General features: G+C 33.7%; 1 protein-coding gene across 6 annotated transcripts in view; it reads right to left on the reverse strand.

Annotated features, from left to right (window-relative positions):
• The window catches only part of LOC112046671 (neural-cadherin), a 448,660-nt gene that overhangs the window by 90,367 nt on the left and 331,705 nt on the right, over positions 1–26,588 (reverse strand). For all 6 annotated transcript variants that reach the window (XM_052891245.1, XM_052891241.1, XM_052891243.1 and 3 more), the window contains one exon: positions 9,595–9,738. In XM_052891245.1, the coding sequence (XP_052747205.1) occupies positions 9,595–9,738 (144 nt within the window). The remainder of the gene's footprint in view (positions 1–9,594; positions 9,739–26,588) is intronic.

Here is a 26,588-nt window from a genome sequence, read left to right on the forward strand (position 1 = left end):
ACGACGCCTAAGTCTTAAGTAAGATTTATTTTAAATTTAGTACATAGTATATTTCTATTTCTTTTTGTTTTATACAAAATATAGGTAGTATTTCGGTAGTTTATTTAAATATTATATAGTTTCAAAATTATTGTACATACTTTTGTAGTCTTGAAGCCTACTTGAAATAAAGGTATATAAAAAAAAAAATATAAATTAAATTAAAAAATATTCATTTACAAAAATGTTTTTTTAACTATACCTAATAAACAGACTAGCACAATTTGCTCTGCACCTATTTGATTTTCAAGACCATTTCCCTTTTCAAGAAAATTAGAACAAACTAAAGCACCATATGTGACGTTAAGAACTAAGAACTTGTGTAGTAGAGTGCGGTTAACGGCGCGGACGATCTAAGCGTCTCCCACAGTAGAGTTTAGGGGAAGAGTTTAATAGTTCATCAAGTTTACGATGGGCGTTCTTGAAATTGTTCCCAGAGTAATTTACTGCATCGAATCAACAATACGTATCAAGCTGAACTTAATACGTGACACGTGACTTCGAACAGAAACAGTGTCCCATACTTTGCTATTTATTCTCAACATTTGAGACTACTATCACCAGTTGATTATTATTTGATGACAAAATCCTAATCTACTTCTTGATCACTAGGTTTGAAATAATTAATTAACTATAGAATTTACTATACGTATCAAACTGAACTTAATACGTGATACGTGATTTCGAACAGAAACAATGTTCCATATTTTGCTTCAATAATTTTTGCTATTTATTCTCAACATTTGAGACTTTACTATCACCAGTTGATTATTATTTGATGACAAAATCCTAATCTACTTCTTGATCGCTAGTTTAGAAAGAATTAATGTATAGAACAGACTCTACGTATAAAAGTTAACTTAATACGCTACACGTGACTTCAAACAGAAACAATGCACCATATTTTGCTTGAATTATCTTTGCTATTTATTATCAACATTACAGACTTGACTATCACCAGTTGATTATTATTTGATGACAAAATCCTAATCTACTTCTTGATCGCTAGTTCGTCGTCATCAACCCATATTCGGCTCACTGCTGAGCTCGAGTCTCCTCTCAGAATGAGAGGGGTTAGGCCAATAGTCCACCACGCTGGCCCAATGCGGATTGGCAGACTTCACACACACACAGAGAATTAAGATAATTCTCTGGTATGCAGGTTTCCTCACGATGTTTTCCTTCACCGATTGAGACACGTGATATTCAATTTCTTAAATGATCGCTAGTTCAGAAATAATTAATGTATAGAATCGACTATACGTATTAAACTGAACTTAATACGTTACACGTGACTTCGAACAGAAACAGTGTCCCATATTTTGTTTCAATTATCTTAACTATTTATTCTCAACTATGTATTACAGACTTTACTATCATCCGTTGATTATGATTTAATGACAAACTCCTAAAGCTTAGTTAGGTTAGCTAGGTTAGAAGGATTTACTGTATAGAATCGATTATACGTATCTAGCTTATATATTATGGTACAAATATTTTTGCTGTGTAGAATTCTATCAAAAGTTGATTATTTGGTGTCAAAATCCTTAGTTAGCTACTTCGGATTAATTATTCGGAGTTCATTGCTGTTACTTTTTTATTAGTATGTTATTTATTAGTTCTTTTAAGATTTCATAAAATATGATTAACATGATAGTTTAGTGATTGGAACCATCCCAGTTGATCCATATAGAAAACTTATTTCATATCAGAACAGTCATAAACACTCACCGACGATATCTCCCAAAATTATGAATGTCTTCATATAAGGTCATGTAATGTCTTCATGTAAGGTAATTATTATATTTTAACGAGGGTAAGCGATGTATGCTGACTACTCAATCTACGGATGTCCGATATAATAGATTTATTATTCTATTCCTTCGTGTTCTTTTCCTTTCTTCGTCATTAGATAAATTGATGTCACTCGTTGAATTAGTCACAGTTAGAACAGTGATTTATTGTACGCAAAGTCGTTTATAGCTTCAGTCAATATAGCTGGATAACAACTAATATGTAAAATTCGTAAAACGTAGAAAGAATAGTAGATTATTCTGAAAACTAGCGGACGTCCGCAAATTCGTTAGCATTAAATTTAGTTTTTAATAAATCCCGCGCGAGCCATGATTTTATTTCGTATACAAGTAGTCTTTATGTTGCCAGTTTATCTACCATTGAAAGTCCCATTTCGATCGGTTCAGTCATTTCAGAGATTAGCCCGGACAAACAGACAGATAGACAAGACAGACAATTTTTTTAAAAAAGCTCAATTGTGTTTTAGTAATTAACTTTCAACTCTCGAGGAAACACAGTTATCTTGAAATCGCCGACAGACGCTTCAACTTTATTTATACTATACATGTATTAGTATACTACACTATATACTGACGACATCGAGCGAGTCGCAGGTATTCGCTTGATGCAGGCAGCTCAGTATCGTGATGTTTGGAAGTCCCTACAAAATGCCTATGTCTTGCAGTGGACGTCCATCGCCTGATATGATAATGATGATATATATACAGTATTGATGAATCGTTCCTACTAAAAAAAATTTTTATAATAAAAAAAAGAGAAATGTTATTAGGATTTTCTTTTGTTTAGAGACATCTAGTATCCAATAAAATATCCCGACCTATAATACGAAATCGTTCCTAATATTTTGTTCAACATTTACCTAAAGTAAATATTAATATTTATAATAATAATTTGAAGGGTTTAGTATTCTTTAATTAATATGATTGAAGAAATTTAATGATAAAACGAGTGCCATTCATATTGGAAACCTAGTTTGTTTTTTGCGTACGCTATCCGTTTTTCCATGCACTAATGGAGAATGCATAACTACTATATATCAAAAGAAACCGATATTATCATTCCATTACATCTTTCAATACTGCGGCGTGAGTGCACTACAAAATAGATGCAGCAACGCGGTATTTTGCATTCATACTATCTATAAAAAGTTAAAAAGAAATCTTTATGTGTTAAAAGTCTACCTGACGTCTCGCCTAGTCATTGAAAAACAAAAAACAAAATAAGAAGTTTCAAGAGAGCTTTATAAGCACGCAAAATATTTATTCATTTACCGAGTCTTAAAATTAAAAAAAAATCAAGAAAAATTTTTTTTCGGTAGTAGAAGCAAGAGTGGATAAATCTATGATTTTTTAAATTAATTTAATGACTTTAAGCGTTAAGTAAATATTCCTATATTATGTACCAGCCTAGGGACGCCCCGCGGTTAAATGGATCTGTATGAAATGTGGCGCAAATAAGTATATAGTATAATACTCACAAAAATATAGTATTGTAAAGGATAAAGGCTACTTTTTATCTGGCTGGTGGGAGGCTTCGGCTGAGGCTAGTTAGTAGCCCTACCGGCAAAGACGTCAAGAGATTTAGCGTTCCGGTACGATGCTGTGTAGAAACCGAAAGGGGTGTAAATTTTCATCCTCTTCCTACCATGTTAGCCCGCTGCCATCTTTGATTGCATCATCACTTACTAACTTACCAACAGGTGAGATTTTAGTCAAGGCATTACTTGTAAAGAAATAAAAAAGAAATTCTAATATTTCCACAAGGATGAACCCGTAGGGCATAGTTAGTAAAGAATATTTTAACTAGCGAGCAATAGCTTCAATACTCTCTATTATTAATGGACACCGCACAAACGTTTCAATATAAATAACAATTATATTTTTGTTAATTTAGGCCTGTATTGTTTTCGTTTAAAGTAATTAAAGGCAAATAAACAAAGACAAACAATGCGCTGGGTCTAAAGGATAACATGTTTTTGGTACATACCGATCCTTTCCTGACAGTGTACACAACATGAGTATGTAAATGTACAAATTACATTCCGCGAACGACTACGCAGTGGAATGACTTTCGATTGTTTATAAGATTACTCAGTAAGCAAGGGTTCTTGTTAAAAACATTTTATATACGACATTATACTCCAGTAACCTACTAATAACGCAATTGCGTATTTGTCATTTTATTATTGTATGTATAATGTTAAAAGTTTGCTAATAGTAGAGCAATTTAGTAATTATTAATTTAAGAAGATACAATGAATTCTTTGTGGTGGCTCTATACAACGACACAATAATGAATAACTTTAAATAGTTTAAAAAACTAAAAAACACACTTTTAGCACGCACTAAAAATTACAAATATCGGATTTAAATCACGTGACTATTTTTTTCGATTTTTCTGACAGCATTTCATTTGATCCTTTCATTAGATAACCATAACATAGGGGTGGATTTCAAACAGTCAGTCCACCTTCTTGTGGAAGCTGCCATATTGGAATTGTAATGACGTTTCTCAGCTAGTCATGTCATCATCAGAACTCAGAGCGTGTGCAAAATTTAATTCTAATCGAAGACCGGGAAGTGGGTCAAATTAAGATTCCAAGATTTTCTTACATGTATAGTTACAAATGATTGAGGAGGCCGCCATATTGGATTTGTAATAAAGTTTCTTAGCTTGTCATGTATTGTCATCAGAACTCAGAGCGTGTGCAAAATTTCATCCTAATCGAAGACCGGGAAGTGGGTCAAATTAAGATCACAAGATTTGATTTTCTTACATACATAGTTACAAGTGAAGCTAAAATAAGAATGTTTAAAAAGTCACGTCGGATGTAAGAAAGGTGATAATATATAGTTTCGTAGTAAAAAACCTACCGACAATCTTTGTTTTTTTATGTATGAATCGGTTAATATCAAAGTATCGGTTAACATCTTCCCAGAAACTCTAATAAAATTGTTGTATTGAAAGGTAGTCAAATACCCGATTATTTGACTTTTCTCATGGTATGCAATTATTGTTGTTGTAATCATAAAGATACTTGCACAATACAGTGGCAGTATTGTATACGTAGGTTGGTTGGGTCTGTGCTTTCATTCTCATTTCTCTTACAAAAGATATTTATATAAATGCCGTAGGCCATTATTTCGTAAAGCAATAAATCAAAACTGTAGACTTAAAGTAATAAATAAGGTAATTCATGATGCTTGATGTTCTATAGCTAATTAACTGAATAAAAAAAACTTGATTTATTATTTATATCTATAATATATTATTTATTAAAAAAATTTTAACTAGCGGATTTGATCTGGATACTTGTCTCTAAAGTTTTTTTTTAGTTTTGAGTGTGAGTGAGAAATGGGTCCCCAATTCAACATAGTATCTCTTTTTCATATACTTTCACTGTTCACGACTCTGAGACTACAGTATAGCGTAGTTATTCGCTTTTGCTCTACAAAGGAAGTTGGAGAGATTGTTCAAAAAATTTGTAACAAAATTTTAAAGTTGACATCAAAAAGACACTGATGCGAGGCTCGCCCGTTACAAGTATGTTCATAAAAATATTTTTAAACTTATTTTTCTTTACGTAAGTTATTACTTTTTATTATAGTAGAAAAACCAAATTAACCACAAAAATAAGACTACAAATGTAATGTTCGTTTAAACTACACACGATAGTTATCTATATGTAGTCGGAAACAAACGACCGGCTATTCTCTTCGAAACCCAAAGATTTAAGACGTAAAGAGGGAAAATTTTACTATACCTACTTCCAATTTCGTCAATGTTTTCCGGAATGGATCGCAAGGGAGATTACACTAGCTCGATAAAGTTTGTACGAGTCATCTAAATTTGTAAGTAAGTATAGAGAAAAGTCTTTACACACACATCAGGTCCCGAAGAAAGCGTAGCTCGACTTACTTACATTAAAATAACTAATCATATAATAATAAAATATACTTGAAAAATTTGCTATGCGCGTAAACTTTAACCTATAGTATAGTTCTACTATAAAATGAGTAGTGTTGGCGACACCAGTTGTTGCTTTTCTTAAATTACCACAACTAGAATAAGATATATTTATTATATGCCTAAACAAGTGGAAAGGGTAGCATCTTTATTACTAGACTAAATATTAGTCACACTTAAATAAGGTTCTAACTTCGAACGAAATAGCCTAAAGATAAGGCTTTTTCAGAAACAGGCGTAACAAAACTAGTAATTTTAGTAACGATATTGTTATGTAGTTGTACTATCGTTATTAGTAAGAAAATATTATACATAGAAGAAATCGTAGCAACTGTGCGACTCATCGATCAAACCAAGTTAGTAACTATGATCATAGACGGCCGTACTCACATTATACCATAATATTTCATATTTTAGCCAGATTAGTATACAAATATACGGGCTATCTATATCTATACTAATATTATAAAGCTGAAGAGTTTATTTGTTTGTTTGTTTGATTGAACGCGCTAATCTCAGGAACTACTGGTCCGATTTGAAAAATTCTTTCAGTGTTAGATAGCCCATTTATCGAGGAAGGCTATAGGCTATTTATTATTCCCATATTCCTACGGGAACGGGAACCACGCGGGTGAAACCGCGCGACGTCAGTTAGTGTTGAGATAGTTTCAGCCTTGGCCAAGCAAGTAGATACTAGACAAACTTTTGACACAAAAATATTTTTTGGAAAAATAGATATAGCGAATAATACACAAATACAGTACACATAAAGTATGTGTTCTATTTTTTTTTAGGTAGGTTTATAAATAAAATATCAAACTGAAATTCAAATCAAATAGTGGAACAGTTTACATATAGGTATAAAAGAAAGTTGTATTGTATATGCAATAAATGCATGACGTATTTCTCTAGTTTCCCATGTAAAAATTAATTGCAACGAACTTGCCAAAGCACACTCGAGGAGCGATGACACTTTGCCAGCGGCACATATTACGAGCTGACTCGCTATGTACAATATACATCTACATAATAGTATAAGAGAAAAAGAATTAGAAACGACCTTCATCTATCTATTTGTTTGAAAAATGTTTTATATCAAATTTAGTACGTAAAAAATATATATCTAGTAGAATGCCTAAAACACTCTTGACCAAACGTCATTAAAAATATTTTATTCAGGCAACCTACGCGCAATATATTCTTTAACATACTAAATGATTTAATACACTTTACATCCAATTATCAAAATATAATAGCCCCGTCGAAGACTCGAAACCAGGCACTCGAGACACGAAGCCTTTAGGTTAACCAATTTCTATCATTATTAAATAAAAAGGTATCTAAGTCAAAACTACTTTTAACACTATAAGAATCTTAGTTATAGTGTGCTATAAATTTCCCATTTACTTACTTTAGATTCAAAAGCATTGTAGCGATGAATATTGTATAAACCAAGTATTTTAATATTTCAGCACGAGTGTCGTTCTTCGACATACTACTATTTAATGCGCACAAGTCACTTACGTGACCTTAATACTCAGTCAGCTGTGAGATTCACATAGAATAAGTATGCTCTTAAACGGCTGGGCAGCGGGAAACTGCATGACATCTTTTATCTAACCCCAGTGCTTGAACAACAAAGTCTCCAAACACAGGCAACAACGATAACTTTCGAGTCCGAGTAGGATGCTTCATAAAAAAGTTCTTCATCACTTAGCGGGTGATGAAGATAGGTAGTGTAACGACTCACACAAGATCGTGAAGTGGCACATAAGATTTTTACTATTATAACGTTTATACAGGTTTTTTTTATACATTATAAAGGCAAGCGCTTGGCTGCAATCATGCTTGACAGTAAGACATGATGCAGTCTATGGTGGAACTCGGTTGCCTAGAAGATGGGTGTATTCAAGTCAAGAGTGAATAGGCATTTACTCTTGACTTGAATACATCCATGTTATGGGTGGTAGGAAAAACGAAAGTTAGAAGGTACTCTATCTTCTCAAAAACGTTAAAGAGATGTGATGGTCATTGCAGCATGATACTCCTCAGTATATTTTAATTCTTTAATTAAAAATGTCTTGAACTTTTGTTATCTTTTATTTATTTATTATATTTTCTCAAAATGAGAAACAAAATTCTTAAAGGAGGGCCATAATATAATGTTTGTATTATTTTTCTATAACATTCTAGTATACAAGAGAAGTCAGGGCAGCAAACAAGTGTTTAGGATTTCATTCATTGAAATTAACGAAACATCTACCTGGTGATATTGAGTAAGGTATTTTGTATACCAATGAAAATTTAATCCATTACAAGACGGATTGGAATAGAAACGAACAAAGGCTTTGAAGAATTACAAAAGGTAGGTATTTATATTATAACAAAGGCTCTTGATAAAAACTGTATAGCACTTGTATATTATATGTAACATTAAATACTTTTTAATTCAATGCCTGTAATATATAATATACATATAAAATAGTTATAACATATTAAATCAACCAACGTACCAATGTTGAAAATGTTATAATTAAATTTTGATGCTCAGCTTCATATGCGGCGAGCAAAATAAAATGCAATTTGATACATTTTAAATGAGTTTTAAAGTTATTCATTACATTTCTGGCCAGCACGTATGTTGATACTCACATATTACATATTAAAAAAGATTAAAAAGTTTTTAATTTTTTTTCATCAGCAAGTTTTACATATTTTTTGATAAGATAAAAACAGAAATAGTCGTATTTTTTTAATTAAAATGTTATAGCCAAGTTTGTTTGATTTTGATTTATTTTTTTAATTAAAATGTATTTAAGCCAAATTGTACAATATTTATCTGTATTTTTAAAACACAGTTTTTTTTAAACATTACAGTAATAAGTTTTTGCATAAAACTTAATTAAGATTAAATTTCCGAATCAATTTGTGCGTTAAACTTTCCAGGAATCATGGTCCAATAACCTGTTGTGGATATGTTTGCTACAGATTTATATTACTTTAGTATATACTATAACTACCTACCAGTAGCGAAGGATGGAATTTATATCAAGGTAAACCGTCCCAAAGAAAAAAAATCATACAACGTGATACAATCTCCGGTTTCTCATATTCATTACAACAATGAATATGTACGGGTTTTTAAAACGTAACCAGGCGGGAATCGGTTTGCTTGGACTCTTCGCCGCTGCTACCAACTAAGAGGCTACAGTGGGATTGCGTGTATACACGCCATGATAATCTGTTTATTATGTTTGAAATATTTTTTTTACATTCTATCACGAAACAAAGCCAATATGTTCCTCCATGATATCATTCCTTTTTTATTAAATCCCTATAAAAATTCGATTAATAGAAGAAATAAGCATAAACGGATAGCCGTGTAACTTGTATTGTGTTCCATATCTCTACCCTATTTTTCTCACTTTATCGAATTAAATTTCTGCTTACTATTTCAACTGCACATTGAATGTTAATAATTGTTTTGTAGTCTATTGCCTCTGTACAATATTGTAAGAAGATCTTTCACAATTTCGTATGATACTGTCCTTTGTAACTCTGATCTTAATGATCTCTGATCTCACATAGCCAAGATATGGTAAAAGTAGCATGAAAACCATTTTAGTAATTTATTATATATCTTATCATGGTAAATTTAATCAAGGTAGATAAAAGCTCTTTCGTATTTTAGTGTTCACCTAAAATACTGAAATGTTATAAAAAACGTTTACGAAAACTAGCTCGAAGTGCATACAATTACAAGCTAGTACTCACATTCGTCGTGATCTTTGGCGGTGACGGTGAGAACGGTGTGCTGGATGTCTTCATTCTCGTCGACTTCCGCCTCGTATAGCTCCTTGTCGAAGTACGGCGGGTTGTCATTCTTGTCCGCGATGCCGATGCGGATAAACTTGGTCACTGGAAATAAAACAAAAGAGTTACAATCACACTATCAACCAACAAACAATAACAATCAATAACAATCACCCCTCTTATTCTGAGAGGAGACTCGAGCTCAGCAGTGAGCCGAATATGGGTTGATGACGACAATCCCACTAAGATAACTTATCTCAGATCTAAACGGACTTCCTAGACGTTTTTTTTAATGTAATAGGTAAAATCTACCGAATAAATAGTGACAATGGTATATGTTGTCCTTAGATACGTTCACAGGACGTTAATACTGCAAAAAACGTACGTAAACTTATGTATGTTTAGGCATAAACATTACATGACATTGTCGTGTAAACGTAGCGATAAAGTACGTGATGTACTCGTATCTACGTAAGAAATGGCTGAGTAAAGTAAAACGTCTTGTCAGTGCTCAAATAAGAGATAGCCCTGTCTAGGACACGAAAAAAATCTTTTATTTTACCTCTAGATTATCATAAAATGGCAGGCCGTCATGCGGTTTTATGAACAAACCCTCGTAAAATTATCCTTCTGTACAAAGAAATGTATTAAAAATTATGTTTAGTACAGTATTATACCTATAAAGTATAATGACAAACATAAGTAATGAAATGAAAACAAACTTGGACATTCTTTTTATTAATGATTCTTTAATTATTTGTTTAAAAAAATCATCACCCAGCTGTAAAAAAACAAATCATTCAGCTGTCAGCCCGCATTGGACCGTAATGATTATAAGCTCCAATCCCTTTCCCTAAGGCAGGAGGAGCCCTGTCCACAGCGGAATACTAAGTAACCTGATGGTAAAGTCGATAACTTTACATCTCATTCTGCATAAAACAAAAGAATTTAGTAGTCTTCCCATCTATTTAAATAATGACTTTAACTAAAATTAACTAATACAATATACGACAGTCAAGACAAATGTCAAAAACTACCAGATAAATACTAAAAATAATATAATTCAATAAATTGTTGTCTGGATCAGGTAATTAATTTATTTTTTTATTATTCTACAAACAATACATGCTGAAATTAACCCTAACCATAATGCAATATAAAGCACAGTTAGTTTTCTTGTGTGACAATGTCATTTGTTTCTTTCGCTTTAACGTGTTAATCTTTTTGTATATGATACCGTTAAATTGTAAAATACGTTAGTTTATAATCTCACTCGTGATATTATAATCTACTGTCATATTGTGAACTGAAAAACTGATTACAACGTGTTATTTTTCAGTATATTATAATTTATCGGAAGTGACTTATACATGTTGTCAGGGGTACAGACAAAAAGTAGCTTATTATTTACAAAAAGTCATAATTCATCAATAACAGCCTATTTTTGACAGCCCACTACAGGAGCAAGCCTCTTTTCTTGATAGGAGAGGGAATACGGAGCTAGAAAAAGTATTAGTAAAATGTACACAAAATCTATACTGAAACACGAGCAAAGTTACAAGCAAAGTCGCAGGCTAAAGTGTTTCATAATACTACCATGAAACAGTACAGGAGTTTTTAACTGTTATAACAGTTTAGGATCCAGGTCATTAACAAAGCATGAACTGGGCTATGACCTAGTCTTTACAAATCCAAATTGCTATTCTTTTTGCTCTTTACCCTGATTCTTGTAATGAATATTCATTTCCTGCTCCCACTTTATTCACTATTTACTATATAAAAACCGGAACTCACGTTTCTCACTAACTACTACAGTTAATAGCTTTTCAAGAACAACTAAATTTCCGAACTTAAATCAACACAAATCGCAAGGTGTGTGCAAACTTTGTTAGTACTGCCAACAAATTCAACATTGCAAGTTTAGAATAGGAAAGCTAGGAAAACTACTGAATATCTGTACCTCAAATTATCTACACAGTGGAATAGAGCTCTAAAATTGATCGTTTCATCAAACATAAAAAAAGTCAAGCACATACGTAATAAAAATACGAGTTTCGTAAGAATCTCAATGTATACTGTTATCAAAAGATTTAGAAACTTTGCTGTCATGTATCCATCTTCATATCAGGCGTAGACGTGCAGGACACAGGCCTTTTGTAATGACTTCCAAACATCACGATCCTGAGCCGCCTGTATCCAGCGACTCCCTGCGATTCGTTTGATGTCGTCAGTCCACCTGATAGGGGTCGAGCAACACTGCGCTTTCTAGTGCAAGGTCGCCATTCCTTGGGGCCCTATAGTCCATCGGATCTTCGAACTGTGTACCCCGCCCATTGCTACTTCAGCTTGGTGACTCGCTCTTCTGCGGATCTCCTCATTTCTGATTCGATCACGCAGAGATACTTATACGCAGAAATAGTTGTAATGTATATTGCATACTGTTATTAAAAGAATTAGAACCTTTGTTATCATCTACAGTAAACACATACTCGTATATTAACAATCTGTTCTGATGTAACATCAAATTGTCTAATATTTAAGAATTGTAAATCGCGAGTTTTTGTAGCTTCCAAGTTACTTGAAATTATACAAAAATAATGTATGAGGTAATAATAATTCTTTCTAAAAAGTGAGCAAGTCTACTTTTAAGGTTCATAAGATAGATATCTGATAAAACTTCGTTACATAACCGCCCCAAAATAACCACCAAATAGTAATAATAAGTCGCTGTTACCCGTACAAAGCCTCGGCGATTTACTAGTAAATTAAAATTTAATATTGAGATAATATTATAGTTAGAAAGTTTGTAATCGCTAAATTAGCGAGGAACAGATAAAAGTAACGAGTTAAACTTACTTTTGTCTCCATTTTTGAGCGACAGCCCAATGAATACTCTAAATGAACCTTAATCTGCATTACGTGTAAAAGAAACTCCGCCGGGAAACTGTTACCGTTTGAGGTCCAAGTTAGCAAAGGTAAATTAGGGACGTTTGTTGAAATGTCCGGCTGGTTTATTTGCTGACGCGCTGTTACTGCGAGGCACCATTGCCTTTATCATCACATACCAACGATTCAAATACTGTTAGATGTGTTACTAGCGCATGAAAAATGAGGCGCTCAAAAGAGGAAATTTTACTACTCAATGTTAGTTGTGGTCAACAATGAACGTTATTTAAACAAATGATACCTAAATATCGTCTACAATGTCGATCAAAAGAGGAAATTAATGTTGGTTATGGTCAACATTGGACGTTATTTAAACAATTCATACCTAAATATCGTCTACATTGTCTAGTTGTGTGTTCAGGAAGTGTAAAAACTATAAACATATACATATATATATATATATATATATATATATATATAATGGAATTAAAGACATAATTGTAAATGTGTGCGCTCAGTGTTGCAGCATATTATTCGGATCACTTTTGCGGTGATTTTGTAGGAACGTAACCGATGTATACCTAGAATAAAATTATCATTGTCACACTCGGGTAAAACCACAGAACATAGCTAACGCTTGAATCAATCTAACTTGGTGGACACAGAAACTGATGATCAACCATTCAACACTTTTTTTCACGCGACCATAACGTAGCGTATATTTTAATTTATTTATTCTTTACAAGTTAACCCTTGACTACAATCACACCTGATGGTAAGTGATGATGCGATAAAGAATGGAAGCGGGCTAACTTGTTAGGAGGTGGATGAAAATCCACACCCTTTTTCTACACGACATCGTTCCGGAACGCTAAATCGCTTGGCGGTACGTCTTTGCCGGTAGGCTAGTAACTAGCTACGGCCGAAGCCTCCCACCAGCCAAAACATACATATCTACAATAGCAGATTTCAGTACACAAGCAATTGATAGTCAGGGCTCTTACTTAACTTATACGTAATCAATCTTTGAGGTTAAGCAAATATTCTACCAATTTGTACTGAACCCTCAGTGAACGAGTCCAACTTGCACATGTGTGGTTTTTATTAGTACCGTTTATTCCTTGGGTATTATGGGCTGGTCGCTGGTGTATTTTCATACATTTTATCGTCGTCGTTCGTATATCGGAAATTTTTACTGCGGCGAATTTGTCGTGACCAGTGCCATCTAACAAAGAATTTCGCTACATGTTTAATACATACGTAGATAGGTGCCGACGTGAATTTTTAATATTCGCGGTAGAGTTCACGTGTACATAGCCAGTCAAAGCTTTTGTGGATTTTATTTACATGTTTGTTTGCTTAGAATTTTGATTCGTTTCTTTAGTCTAGCAGGTGTTTTAATCTATACTAATATTATAAAGAGGAAAACTTTGTTTGTATGTTTGTTTGTTTGTTTGTAATAAATAGGCTCAAAAACTACTGGACCGATTTTAAAAATTATTTCACTATTCGAAAGCTACATTATTCACAAGTAACATAGGCTAAATTTTATTTTGAAAAAAAATAGGGTTCTGTAAGATATTTGGGTCTTGCGGACACAAGGTGTAAAAAATCAACCAGAAAAATTATTTTTTTTGCGTACGACGCCTAAACCTAAATTTTAGGGTAGGTGTAGGGTAGGGATAGGGTAGGGGTAGGTAGAGGTAAGGTAGGGATAGGGAAGGGGTGGTCTAGGAGTAGGGTAGGGTAGAGGTAGGTAGGGGTAGGGTAAGGGTACGATAGGTGTAGTTGAAAGTTTACATCGTGTTTTACGCGGACGTCTGCTAGTTGGATAATAATATTACTGTGTAACATATTTATTTACAATTAATAACTTAATCCATTTATAATATCATCAAAGATATTTATTTTTATTCTTTACAAGTTAGCCCTTGACAATCTCAATGGTAAGTGATGTTGCACTCTAAGATGTAAGCGGGCTAACTTGTTAGAAGGTGGGGAAAATCTACACCCCTTTTCGGTTTCTACACTACATCGTATCGGAACGTTAAGTCGCTTGGGTAGGGTTTAGGTAGGGTTGTAACTAACCACGCTCGAAGCCTCCAACCAAAACATACATATCTACAACAGCAGATTTCAGTACACAAGCAATCGATAGTCAGGGCTCCAGAGTAAGGAACCTCCTCACAATGTGTGCCATCTCAAGAATCACTGCCTTCTGTATCCGATCCTTAATCCAACAATCAAGCGAAAGCTTCTTAAGTGTTGGTCGAAGCTTTTAGCTATAAGAGTATTGCCTGGAACGACTATCTCAACAATAACAATTGACTTTCCACATGGTGGTAATCTCGTGAGCAAGATCCAAATATTTGAAATTGATACTTTTTCCTTCTCATATTATAACATCATTAGTAAATGTTTTGTAATATACATTGGGAACCTACGTCCCTAGTCGTATATTTCGTTAGAATGCGAATTTAATTATATAAAGCGTCACTGCTGGGTCGCGTAATGAGATATTTACAAGAACAATTTTTTTATTGCACATAACTCACGAAATATTAAGCCATTAAATGTTCGTAATGGATTTTTTCCTTACAACACAGCAATAGTATTTAAATGTATTATATTAATACTAGCAGAAAATAACAAAGCTTGTCTGTCTGGCAAATATAAATTATAGAATTTGGATCAAAGGTTTCAGTAGTCTGACAATAAAATCAGAAAAAAAGTTCTTGCTTTACTATTAGGCTACATTTTATGTAATATTATTTTGAAAATATATTATAAAGAGATAAAATTTGTGGTGTTGTTAAGGTTAATCTCTGGATATACAGAACTGATTTGAAAAATTATTTTACCATTAGAAAGCTACGTTATTTATGAGTGGATAGACTTCTGAACTTCTAGACTTATAAATAAAATTTTGGTATTTTAAATAACTATAGCTACTTATTTTCTGCACGGTTGAGATCTATAGCTGCTTACTTATCTACTATTATTATAAATAGGTACCTAAAATTTGTGATATTGTAGATTGTTCCACTAAAACGATTTTAAAATTTCGTTTACCACTAGAAAGCTATGTTATTTATGAGTGGCATAGGCCATATTTTATACCCGTACTATCACGGGAACTAGTTATATAGTTATATATAAAATGCTAAATAACTATCTAATATAGGATGTCAACATTTGCATTTGCATGGAAAATATGGAGTCATAAACATTCCGTTTTGCTTGTCGTCTACCTGATACCTCACATTCTCATAATATAGGTACATAATTTTCATGCCACATGATAAATAGGGGCGAGCACGAAACTCACGTATGCATATTTGAGCAAAAATATTTTCAAATTTTACCTGTGCTACTACTAATATTTTTAGAGTGTTTTTATTAAATTCAACTTCTATAAAAACTCTGTAAATATTTCAAGTAAGCACCTGAATTTTTTTCAATTCTTAAAACTCATAATATTATTTAATTGACCATGTATGAGATGGTCCATTTCAGGTCCACTCTTGTACCCAATATCATTAAAATTTGAAAAATACAAGGATTTTGTTAAAATCTAAATGAGTGAATAAATCTAACTAAATAAAAAGAAATAAATAAAAATGAAAGCCAAGTTCTTGAGTTAAATCAAGATGGCGCCCATAAAGCAACTATGACATGACAATTGACAGCAAACGTCAAATCAACTACTGCATTAAAAACTTCATAAATCCGCCATTATTACCCATCTTAGTGTTGCATTTCTTGAAATAGAATGAATATTATTTCGTAAGAATTAAAGTAAATTCGTAGATTCGTATAATCAAAAATAGTTAAAAATATATTTTCTTTTATTTTCGCCAAGGTACAATGACTGATCCTGGGCTCCATACAATTTTTGGATCATCTCCTTTTGAATTCCAAAATTGGTACATGGAGTAATTAACTTTAGTTGATAGTAATGAAAGCTTTCAAGCAAACATTTATCCCCCTATTTCATTTCCTACAAGTTTTATTTTCACAACAAAAAATGCCAATTCATTTTCAATGTCCAATTTCTGTACAGAAATTCAGCATTAAGTAATATCTGAAAATGTAACAGACGGAGAGTAACTTTTGCATTTAAAATATTAGTTTAAGAGACATGTTCAAGTTCTTGTTTATCTGAATCACATACAAGAATTTTCGTGCCAATAGTGTAACAGTATCGGGTATTATTTCCCCAGAGTTCGGTAGCTAGTGTGAGCCGAGTCATTTTCGATAGGCCTCTGGAGCTCTTGTGATCAAATCTCGTAAGAAGAGACGCTTTACCATCCAAAACTTGAGAATCCACTTCTAGACTTCTAAATCAAATTTTGGTATTTTAAGTAACTATAGAAAGAAAGAAAGATGTATCTATATTTTTAGGTAGTGCCACATATTATAATATTAAATTCTAAATATACAGTTCATACCTAGAACAATAAAAGAAGAACGCCCTGCAATGTGTGGCGTAACCTGAAAATGGCCCCAACTTAGCGTTTTACCACATACTTCCTATACAAAAAAAAAGTATGCAGCACTGATTTTCAGTTAGGACCCAGTTCAGGTGCCTCTACAGCTACTTAATTTCTGCACAGTTGAGATCTATAGACACCTACTTATCTACTAATATTATAAAGAGGTACCTAAAATTTGTGGTATTGTAGAGGGTTATCTATGGATCCACTAAATCGATTTTGAAAATTTTTTTACCACTAGAAAGCTATGTTATATATGAGTGGCATAGGCTATATTTTATCCCCATATCATCATGGGAACGGGAACTAAGCGACTGAAACCACGGTGCGTCGGTTAGTAATAAATAGTTTAGGTATCTTCATTAATCATGATCATCATATCAGCCGATGGACTTCCACTGCAGGACATAGGCCTTTTGTAGGGACTTCCAAACATCACGATACTGAGCCATCTGCATCCAGCGAATCCCTGCGACTCGCTTGATGTCGTCAGTCCACCTGATGGGGGGTCGGCCAACTGCGCTTACTAGTGCGGGGTCGCCATTCCAACACTTTGGGACCCATTCATCCATCCATCGGCTCTTCGAACTTGATCTTCTGCTTGATTAATATAATAGGCAAATAAGTACTCTATATTCAAGTACACTTTTCCCGTTTAACCGTTTCAAGTACACCTGCAATCTAATACACCTACTTTGAAACTCGCGCAGAATTGCGGAAGAATTAAGAAGAGTTGAATTCGTTATGTCCTCGACAGCGGTGGAAGCATTACGAAGAATCTACATAAGGAGAAATTTCTTGGAACTTGTTCACATCTAACTTAAATAAAGTTGCATATGGTAACTAAAATTATAACTTTTAAAATTGCATATAACAGTATAGATTATCTTATACAATGGGAAATTCCGATACACAGAATTTATGAAGGCTGATAGTACATTGTGAGGAAACCTGCATTCCAGAGAATATTTTTACGAGTAATTCTCTGCGCGTGTGAAGTCTGCCAATCCGCATTGGGCCAGCGTGGTCGACTATTGGCCTGACCCCTCTCGTTCTGAGAGGAGACTCGAGCTCAGCAGTGAGCCGAATACGTTTTGATAACGATGATGATGATGATGATAGTATGTCAGCCAATTCTGCTACCTTAGGGAAGCGAAGTACAGAGTTTGGACAGTTGTGGAGGCTTTGGAAGTTAGCAGGTTTAAATGATGAATGAAATGAGGCATGTCTGGCCATCGCTGGATATTATTAGATACATATAGATAAAATTGAAGTATCTGTCTGTGTTTTCAAAACAACTACGTTTTATCAAACGGTTATAGTTTATACGATACCACAACACATACAAGATATTTTGTAAATTTTGTCTGTCTTTTACTCCGATTTTAAATGGAATTTCACTGTTAAATAGAGAAGCTTTTGGAGCTACATACAGGTTAGTTTTTATCCCAAAACAGTCCATGGTTTCCGCAGGATTTGTAAAACATTGAATTTCGCGTGGACGAAGTCGCGGGCGTCAGCTAGTTATAAATATAAAGTTAATTAAGTGCGCTGAATATCGGAGGTGATGTTACTCAATGATATTTATAATTTAACTTCATAAGTTCCCCGGCATCGGGACATTAAGAGTAAGTGTGTGCACCGCCATTAAGCTGTAACTGTGGGTGTGTATGTAAGTGCAAAAGCTAGTAAGAAAGTAACAGCTGGTACAGTCATACATTTTCTGGCGCAAAGAAAACTACAAGAAGGCAAAATGTTATTGAAACATCGATAATTTCTAAGCGGAAACATAAATAGGTAGTTACGTAAAATCACCAATTACTTTGAGGCCATAAATATACGAATAGTCATAAACCAAACATGATTGTAAGGAAGAAAGTAAATTTTATTGATATAAAGATACGGCGGTAATGTAGATAAATTTACTATGTCCGTAAGGATCAAAGCAATAAGTTCTTGATAGAAAACAATTTCGTACGGGGTTATGTTATAGGAGAAATATATTGTATCGCATCGCAATAAATAAGGATAGAGAAAATTAACATACCAATGTTTATTTTTTCTTTCAAACCTCCACCTTACTTTAGGAGTTAGTTTTTTTTACACTCATGTATTTTTTCAAAGTGTAGCAAGAGATTTACATAATACTGAAATAGAACACTGATTCATCTTCATCCTACGTTGCAAGAACAAACTCATGACTAGACATCTAGTATGTTAACAAACAAAACGTGAGTTATAAATTAAATTTCCCGGTTATGATCATTTTGTAAAAATATATACGGTCGAATTGAGAAACCTACTCCTTTTTTTGAAGTCGATTAAAAAGGCATGTTAAAAAGCAATGTTCTACTATTCTAAGTACACAATCTTTAAAAAAATTAAAGTTTATTTCTTAGAACAATATCATAGCTCTTCTTTTTAAGAATTTCATTTTTAAATTCAGTCCCTTTGCGCCGGCATTGTACTCGTAGAAGCGTCGACTAACCTACAGATTTGGGAGCTTAACTATTATCCTGAAACTACTGCGGATTGGCAAAATCCCAGAGCTACTGCTGCGAACGTGCAGATTTCCTAAGAAATTTATCGTAATGTGGGCAAAGTCTTACTCTACTTAAGTGAAAGTTTATACAAAACCTTTAACACTTCAATAATTTAACAGAACAAGAACCGAGTGTGTTCGTACATTGTACTTAGGTATGTATATGGATAAAGGATTTGCAATATAAAGACGATAAATAAAACCAGTCATTAAATGTATCAGTAACTTAAATTAGGCAAAAAGCATCGATCGTACATCGTTAGATGGGCCCCGAAGCGTCGCGGAATTGTCATTGATTTCGCAAATACTTACGAATGAAAAGTAACAACTTCGTCATTATAGGTATTGCGGCTTGTGATTTTACACTTCCAAAATGATCACGAAGTCAGAATTAAGGGATTAAACAAGAAAAAAACAGTAAAATATTTTTCAAGTCACAGCATGCGCTTGTTGCATACTGTACATACTAAGTAAAGATGTGCGTGCACGTCTTTGAGTACCTAATGACACAACATTGTGCGTTCTTTAATATGGAGGGGGCCATCTAACGATTTGTATCGATGGCAAAAAGAGTAAAATGTTTTATGGGACACTGTTTGTAATAATTCAAAAAATATTGTCAAGTTGTTTTCATGCTTTTATACGAATTTTTATTTATTATCCATTACATACTTATTATGTGGGTAGTAGACAAAGTAGGTACTCTTAGGGGACAAACTTGTATAAACGGTTTAGGAATTTCTTTAGGGATAACGGGAGGATTTGTCTGCGGTTAACAAAGGAATTAAGCTTTCCCTTGCAATGTCCATTAGAACAACGAGCCTGAGCTTAACTGACCAAAGCCTGCACATCATTACCTAATAGAAGTTGATAGAAATACATAAAATATATATAATACTAGAAGACGCAGAGAGACGTGTTAGCCCAGTGGATACAACCTCTGCCTTCGACTCGGAGGGCGTAGGTTCAAATCCGGTCCGGAGCATGTTCCTCCAACATAACAGTTATATGCATTTGCACATGAGAAATTAAATACCACGTGTCTCAAACGATGAAGGTAAAAAATCGTAAAATATATATCCTGCATACCTGAATGTTTTCTTAATCATCTACGTGTGTGAAATCTGCCAATCCGCATTTGGTTAGCGTGGTGAACCAAGGCCTATTCCTCATTCTGAGAGGAGATTCATGCTCAACAGTGAGCCGAATATGGGTTCGCGTGAAATTTTTTTTTCACAAATCCAGCGGAAACCATTTTTTTTTAATAAATATTAGCCTAAGTGTTAATTCAAGGTACAATCTATCTCTATTTCAATAACCAACCTACTTAGTTACACACACACACACAAATTATCGCCTTTATAATATTAGTGTGATTAAGCAAGTGAACTAGTCAACTGTCGGTGACCAAATGATAGATAATTCCCTAGCTTACAGTACGAGTACTCATATCTCCTAATATCATCAGCGTTACTATCTATCAAACCGAAAGCTGATTCGAATTTCGGTACATAATTGGCCCGTCGTTAGAAGACACAATGTACTAGATATATGGTAATATTATAATTATGTCAGCAACAGCGAGATGGCAACATTATTTACCTTGTGCTACTTTTTATAACTTTTTTATAATTAAAAACTTAAGCGTTGTTCTAAATTATATGATCGTGCCTGGAATTTAGTTATTATGTTAATTTTGGATTATAATGTAGACTTTTGCCCTTGGATTAGTCTGCGAGAGTCTAGGGACGCAGTTCCCTTGTTATAAACTATTTGTAACTTCTGCATCTAAAATTAATGATCAAAATTTTCTGTGCGTATTAATTGGAACATCCATTCATTAATCACAATATCATGCATCTTCTAATTAATAAAATCATGATTTCAGAGATTCTATGTTGACCCACTAAAATATAAATAGAATAAAGATGTTGCAGAATGAGTCTTCACAAGAAGCGTGGTAAAGCCGGTGAATCCAAAAAAAACGTCACGCGTCTCCTTGACATCCGCTTATACGACCTTTTTTCATAATTTGTATTTCAAAATTTAACACTAACAACAATAACGTAAATTAATATATTATTCAATAATTACCAATAAAACATACTCCATCTTGTTTCTTTAGTTTTTAAAATATTAAATATGTTTTTAAATGCCATTCTTCTTGAATAATATTGAAAATTACTGATGCGCTTCGTGTCGTACTGACTCGAGAATGTATTCGTTTTTGAATTTTGTATTTGGAGCGGCTACTGGGAAGATGTGTGTAAATTATGACGGTACAATTCATTCGAAAGAAAAAACTAAAAATAAATCCATGGGTCTGTATTTAACGATTATAATCTAACAAAATTATAAAGGTCGTTCTTTTAGTTAATTTTAAAAAGTTTAACAATGTCTTCCTATTAACTACCTAAATAAGATAATTAGGTAGAAGATTAGGTAGATGGCTTTTAATCTTTACACTTCTGTTCACGAAATCGACGGTCGCTGTTTAATATTCTAATGTTATTTGAGTAAAACGAAGAATAAATATTTTTTATATCTAAAAAATACCCGAGGTTTTCCGCCCGTAGACTAAGGTCTAGGTCATTAGTGAAGTAATAAGTAGGCTGTGACCTACTCTTTTTTCTAGGTGCTTGTAAAATGAACCATACTAAACTCATTATCAATAAATTACAACACATTTTTTTTTTAAATTGTTGAACATTCATAAACCCAATTGAGTTGGGCCACCTATGGATAGTATTATATTATTTACATGTAAAAGGCTATATTATCAGATACAAAGAAAGCCGCGTCGAAACAAATAAAAAGTATAATATTAATATAAACTCTTATAATTTAAAATTTCATAAAATTTGGTACGCCGCATTTCACTTAGACGCAAATGGAGTGTTGCCAGTACAAACTCAATAAATCGTCTCTATCAATGTAACGATGTTACATTACATTGTTATCGGGTAATATTTTTCTGAGGTCCACCCACAACCTAATTCTGAAGTCGATATTATTTATACATACATTTAGGTCGGTACAGTCTGGTACAAAATATTTTTCGACTGCAATTATGTGATATTAAAATTACAGAATTTCTAATAATATGCAAATTGAAATTGCTGTAGCGACCGTAATACAATAACAGCCTTGAATTTATAACTTGAATACAGTATAATGTTTCAAAGTTTTTCATTTCACCCTTCCATAAAATATTTCCCCGTCGTAACAACAACTAATTGTATTATGGTTATAAATATTACAGTGAAAAAGTTATTTATACAACTTACTTTGTTATTAAAAAGCCCAAAGAAAAGTAAAAGTAAAGAAAAATGCAAAGTTTTTGTTTGTAGTTTTAAGGTCGTAAATATAAAGGTAACTGGTCCGCTTTGTTTATCTCGCCGATATTACGTAAGCTAAGTTTCACGGCTGAATTTCTCTCATAAAAACAAATCAGCAATGGAAAGCGGCCTAACGACGCCACGGACGGCATTTTGACAGACCATGGAGCTTTTTGAGAGGGACTCTAAACATAATCGCTGACTGCCGCAGCTAACGCATTTTTTTACTTTTAAAAGGTAAAAGTATTGTCAATTTATTCACGCATTTCTTGCAGGATGCATGAATGTGGCAAAGAGTGGAAATCATCTAGTAGAATTAATTGAAATTAATATTTTTTAATGTTGTTAATTTGATTCGTCAAATTGAAATTTCAACCTAAAGTCCTATTTATTTGGTGACTTCATTAAAACATCATAAATCACCATTATGACTAAGTATTTACACAAAATAAAATCCTATATTCTCAATACTGTAAAGGAGCCGGACTCAACCATTCGATCTTCATTCACTGGAATTGTGTCGTATTAATTCCCAACACAGATTCCGTCTAATTGGACAGAATAAAGGCAATATTGCAAATATTCTTTAAACATATTACGCGGTATTAGCAATGTATAATCGTTGCATTAATGAGTAATTTATATTTTTTATATACAACATATGGATTATTTCCAAATATCTGTTTACTACCGAACATAAAGCAACATATAAAATTAACAGCGTGAATATGTTGATGTCGAAACCATTACACAAATAATTACAAGTGTTGCGGGTAAAATTACAGTCTGCAATAAACTAAAAGAACAATATTGTTACAAAACCATGCCGGCCATCGTAAAAATTGACGCGTACATTCTGAAGGTCTTGCTCGTTGAATATTCAACCACGTTTTAGCACACACGAATGAAATGGTCCCAATGTGATATTAATAATTCCTGAAACCTTTGCGTAGCGTTTAAGTTTTATTATTCAACAAAGCGGTACTGTTGAAATTAAAACCTTATTAAGAATTAAAGGTGTTACAGAAACAGCTTTAAATATTATATACCTATATACATGATAATGAGTCGGTGATAGCCCGGTGGATATAACCTCTGCCTCCGATTCCGGAAGGCGTTAGTTTGAATACGGACCGGGGCGTACACCTCCAACTTTTCAGTTATGTGTATTCTAAAAAATTAAATATCACGTCTTTAATAAGTATCAACCTGCATACCTCAGAATTATCTTCGTGTGCGAAGTTTGCCAATCCGCATTGGGCTAATGTGGTGGACTATTAGCCTAACCCCTTATTCTGAGAGGAAACTCGTGTTCAGCAGTGAGCCGAATATTAGTTGATAATGATGATGATGATGATATACATGACCCTATAGTACTGGAACTTTTAATTGTATCTAAAACTAGCGGACGCCCGTTACTCCGTTCTCGTTAAAGTTTGTAATTCCTGTGTTTCAAATTTTAACCAAATTCGTTCAGCAGTTACGAAGTTAAGGATCAAGCAATACACACGCACATACACAAATAAAATAGCAACTGTTGAACTTCTTGCCGGTTCTTCTCAGCAGAACCTGCCTTAAGAATCGGTCGAGTTTTTGCAAAGATCAAACTTGACGTTTCAAAGATGCTTGTAAACTAAAACTAATTTTGTTTACAAGCACTTTTGAAATACCTACTCTACTTCTATAAATGTATTAGAGCGAATATATAGTTACCCTGCAGCCTTATGAATTGGATTCGACTTCTGATTCGGGTCATTTAAAACATTTGTCTATACTAATATTATAAAGAGGTAAAGTTTGTAAGTTTGTAAGTTTGTCACATTTTTTAAATGGGGTAATATTCGGAACTAATGGTCCGATTTTAAAAATTCTTTCACCAGTAGAATGCTACATTATCGGGGAGTGCTATAGGCTATATTTTATATTGGTATCATATATATTAGCCGAGTTATCACAGTTTTTGTCATACAGGTCGGACTGAAAATCCTCTTAAACAGACTTATTCGCATGCGCTGCCTTAACTATTGTGTAAAATTGAAATTAATGTATGGAGACTTTATGTATCTTTAAAAGTTCTACAAAAAAGTCCGCGACACCATATATCTATCTTCTATATATTAGCAGATATAGTACCTTTTGTGTTTTAAAAATTATTAATTTTATATACTTAGGTTTACGTCATTATTTATACAACTAAACTTTAATCCTTATTAAAATAAATTATTTAATAATCACAAGGATATTATGGAGATAAGATTTGCCCTTTACAGTATGTTAATTACTTTAATAGTTTCGGAGATAATACAAAATTTCTAAAAGACGCAGAAATTCCGCTATATGACGCCCGGCGCTTTCATTTACGTAGTTCCCGTTCCCGTGTGAATATGGGGATCAAACATAGCCTATGACACTCGCAAATAACGTAGCTTTCTATTGGTAAAACAATTTTCCAAATCGGTCCACTAGATCCAGAGATTACCTCCTACAACCACACAAACTTTACCTCTTTATATTATTAGCATAGAAGTCTCTATTTCTCTTGGTCATACCACCACTCTCGAAGGACTGGACTGATTTTGCTAGGGGTAGGAGTAAGATAGAGAAGTTACAGGGTAGGGTAGGGTACGGGTAGGGAAGCGTAGGGGTAGGGTAGGTTTAGGGCCGGGTTTAGGGTAGTGGTAGGGTAGGGGTAGAGGTAGGGTAGTGGTAGGGTAGAGGTACGGGTAGGATAGGGAAGTGGTAGGGTAAGGGTAGGATAGGCGTGAGATAGGGGTACGGGTGGGATAGGGGTAGGAAAGGGATAGGGTACGGGGAGGGTAGGGGTAGGATGGGGGTAGGGTGTAGGTAAGGTAGGGGTAGGTTTGGGGTAGGGTAGGGTTAGGGTAGTGGTAGGGTAGGGGTAGGACAGGGTAGGGGTAGTAGTAAAGTTGACATCGAAATTTACGCGGACGAAGTCGCGGGCGTCCGCTAGTAATATATAAATTGGCTTAAGTCCGGTATGGTGGGAGATAGAGGTCGTAACTAGTACTCACCCACATTCCACGACCCACTTAGCCATAAACTACTTGCAGATACAAACTACTTACTAGAACATTATCAGAATACTCCCCTTCTTTTAAGTCAATGACAAAAGTTAGCGAGCAAGCAATGGTTGTATGGTTAATGTCTGTAATTAAATTCTTTGTTACTAAGTGAACATCGACTGCGTAAGGGTACAATGTTCATACTTACACGTCCACTAAATGCCAGCACACCAACAAAACGGCTCAATAACACGAGTAATAACATTAATGAGGATCTTATTGAGTTCCTTAGTCAAATACGATGCTTATAGTTTCGTCACGTCGGTCTGCCTCAGTTTTTTTATTAATTTGATCCATGCTCTATCATTTCTTACTTACTCTATTGAGAATAAAAGAGCTGAATTGAAAACCGAGAAGTCCTAGCTAGACCTTATCCCTGTCCTTCTATCGTAGCTACTAGAGCAAGATTTCGATCATTTCTTTGGAGAAAAAAGAAGAATATTAATTATATATAAAAAAACAATTTTTTTTCTAAATATTCATTGGGAACTTTGGGATAAACTAAGTAGGTAGGTAAATTAGGTAGTGATAATGATTAATCAATCAATAAAACACTTAATAACCTAAATACTTACTTTTGCTATGCTTTTATATTGCGAACGATTCGAAA

The sequence above is a fragment of the Bicyclus anynana genome, chromosome 3 (genome assembly GCF_947172395.1).
Source record: "Bicyclus anynana chromosome 3, ilBicAnyn1.1, whole genome shotgun sequence".
NCBI lineage: Eukaryota > Metazoa > Arthropoda > Insecta > Lepidoptera > Nymphalidae > Bicyclus > Bicyclus anynana.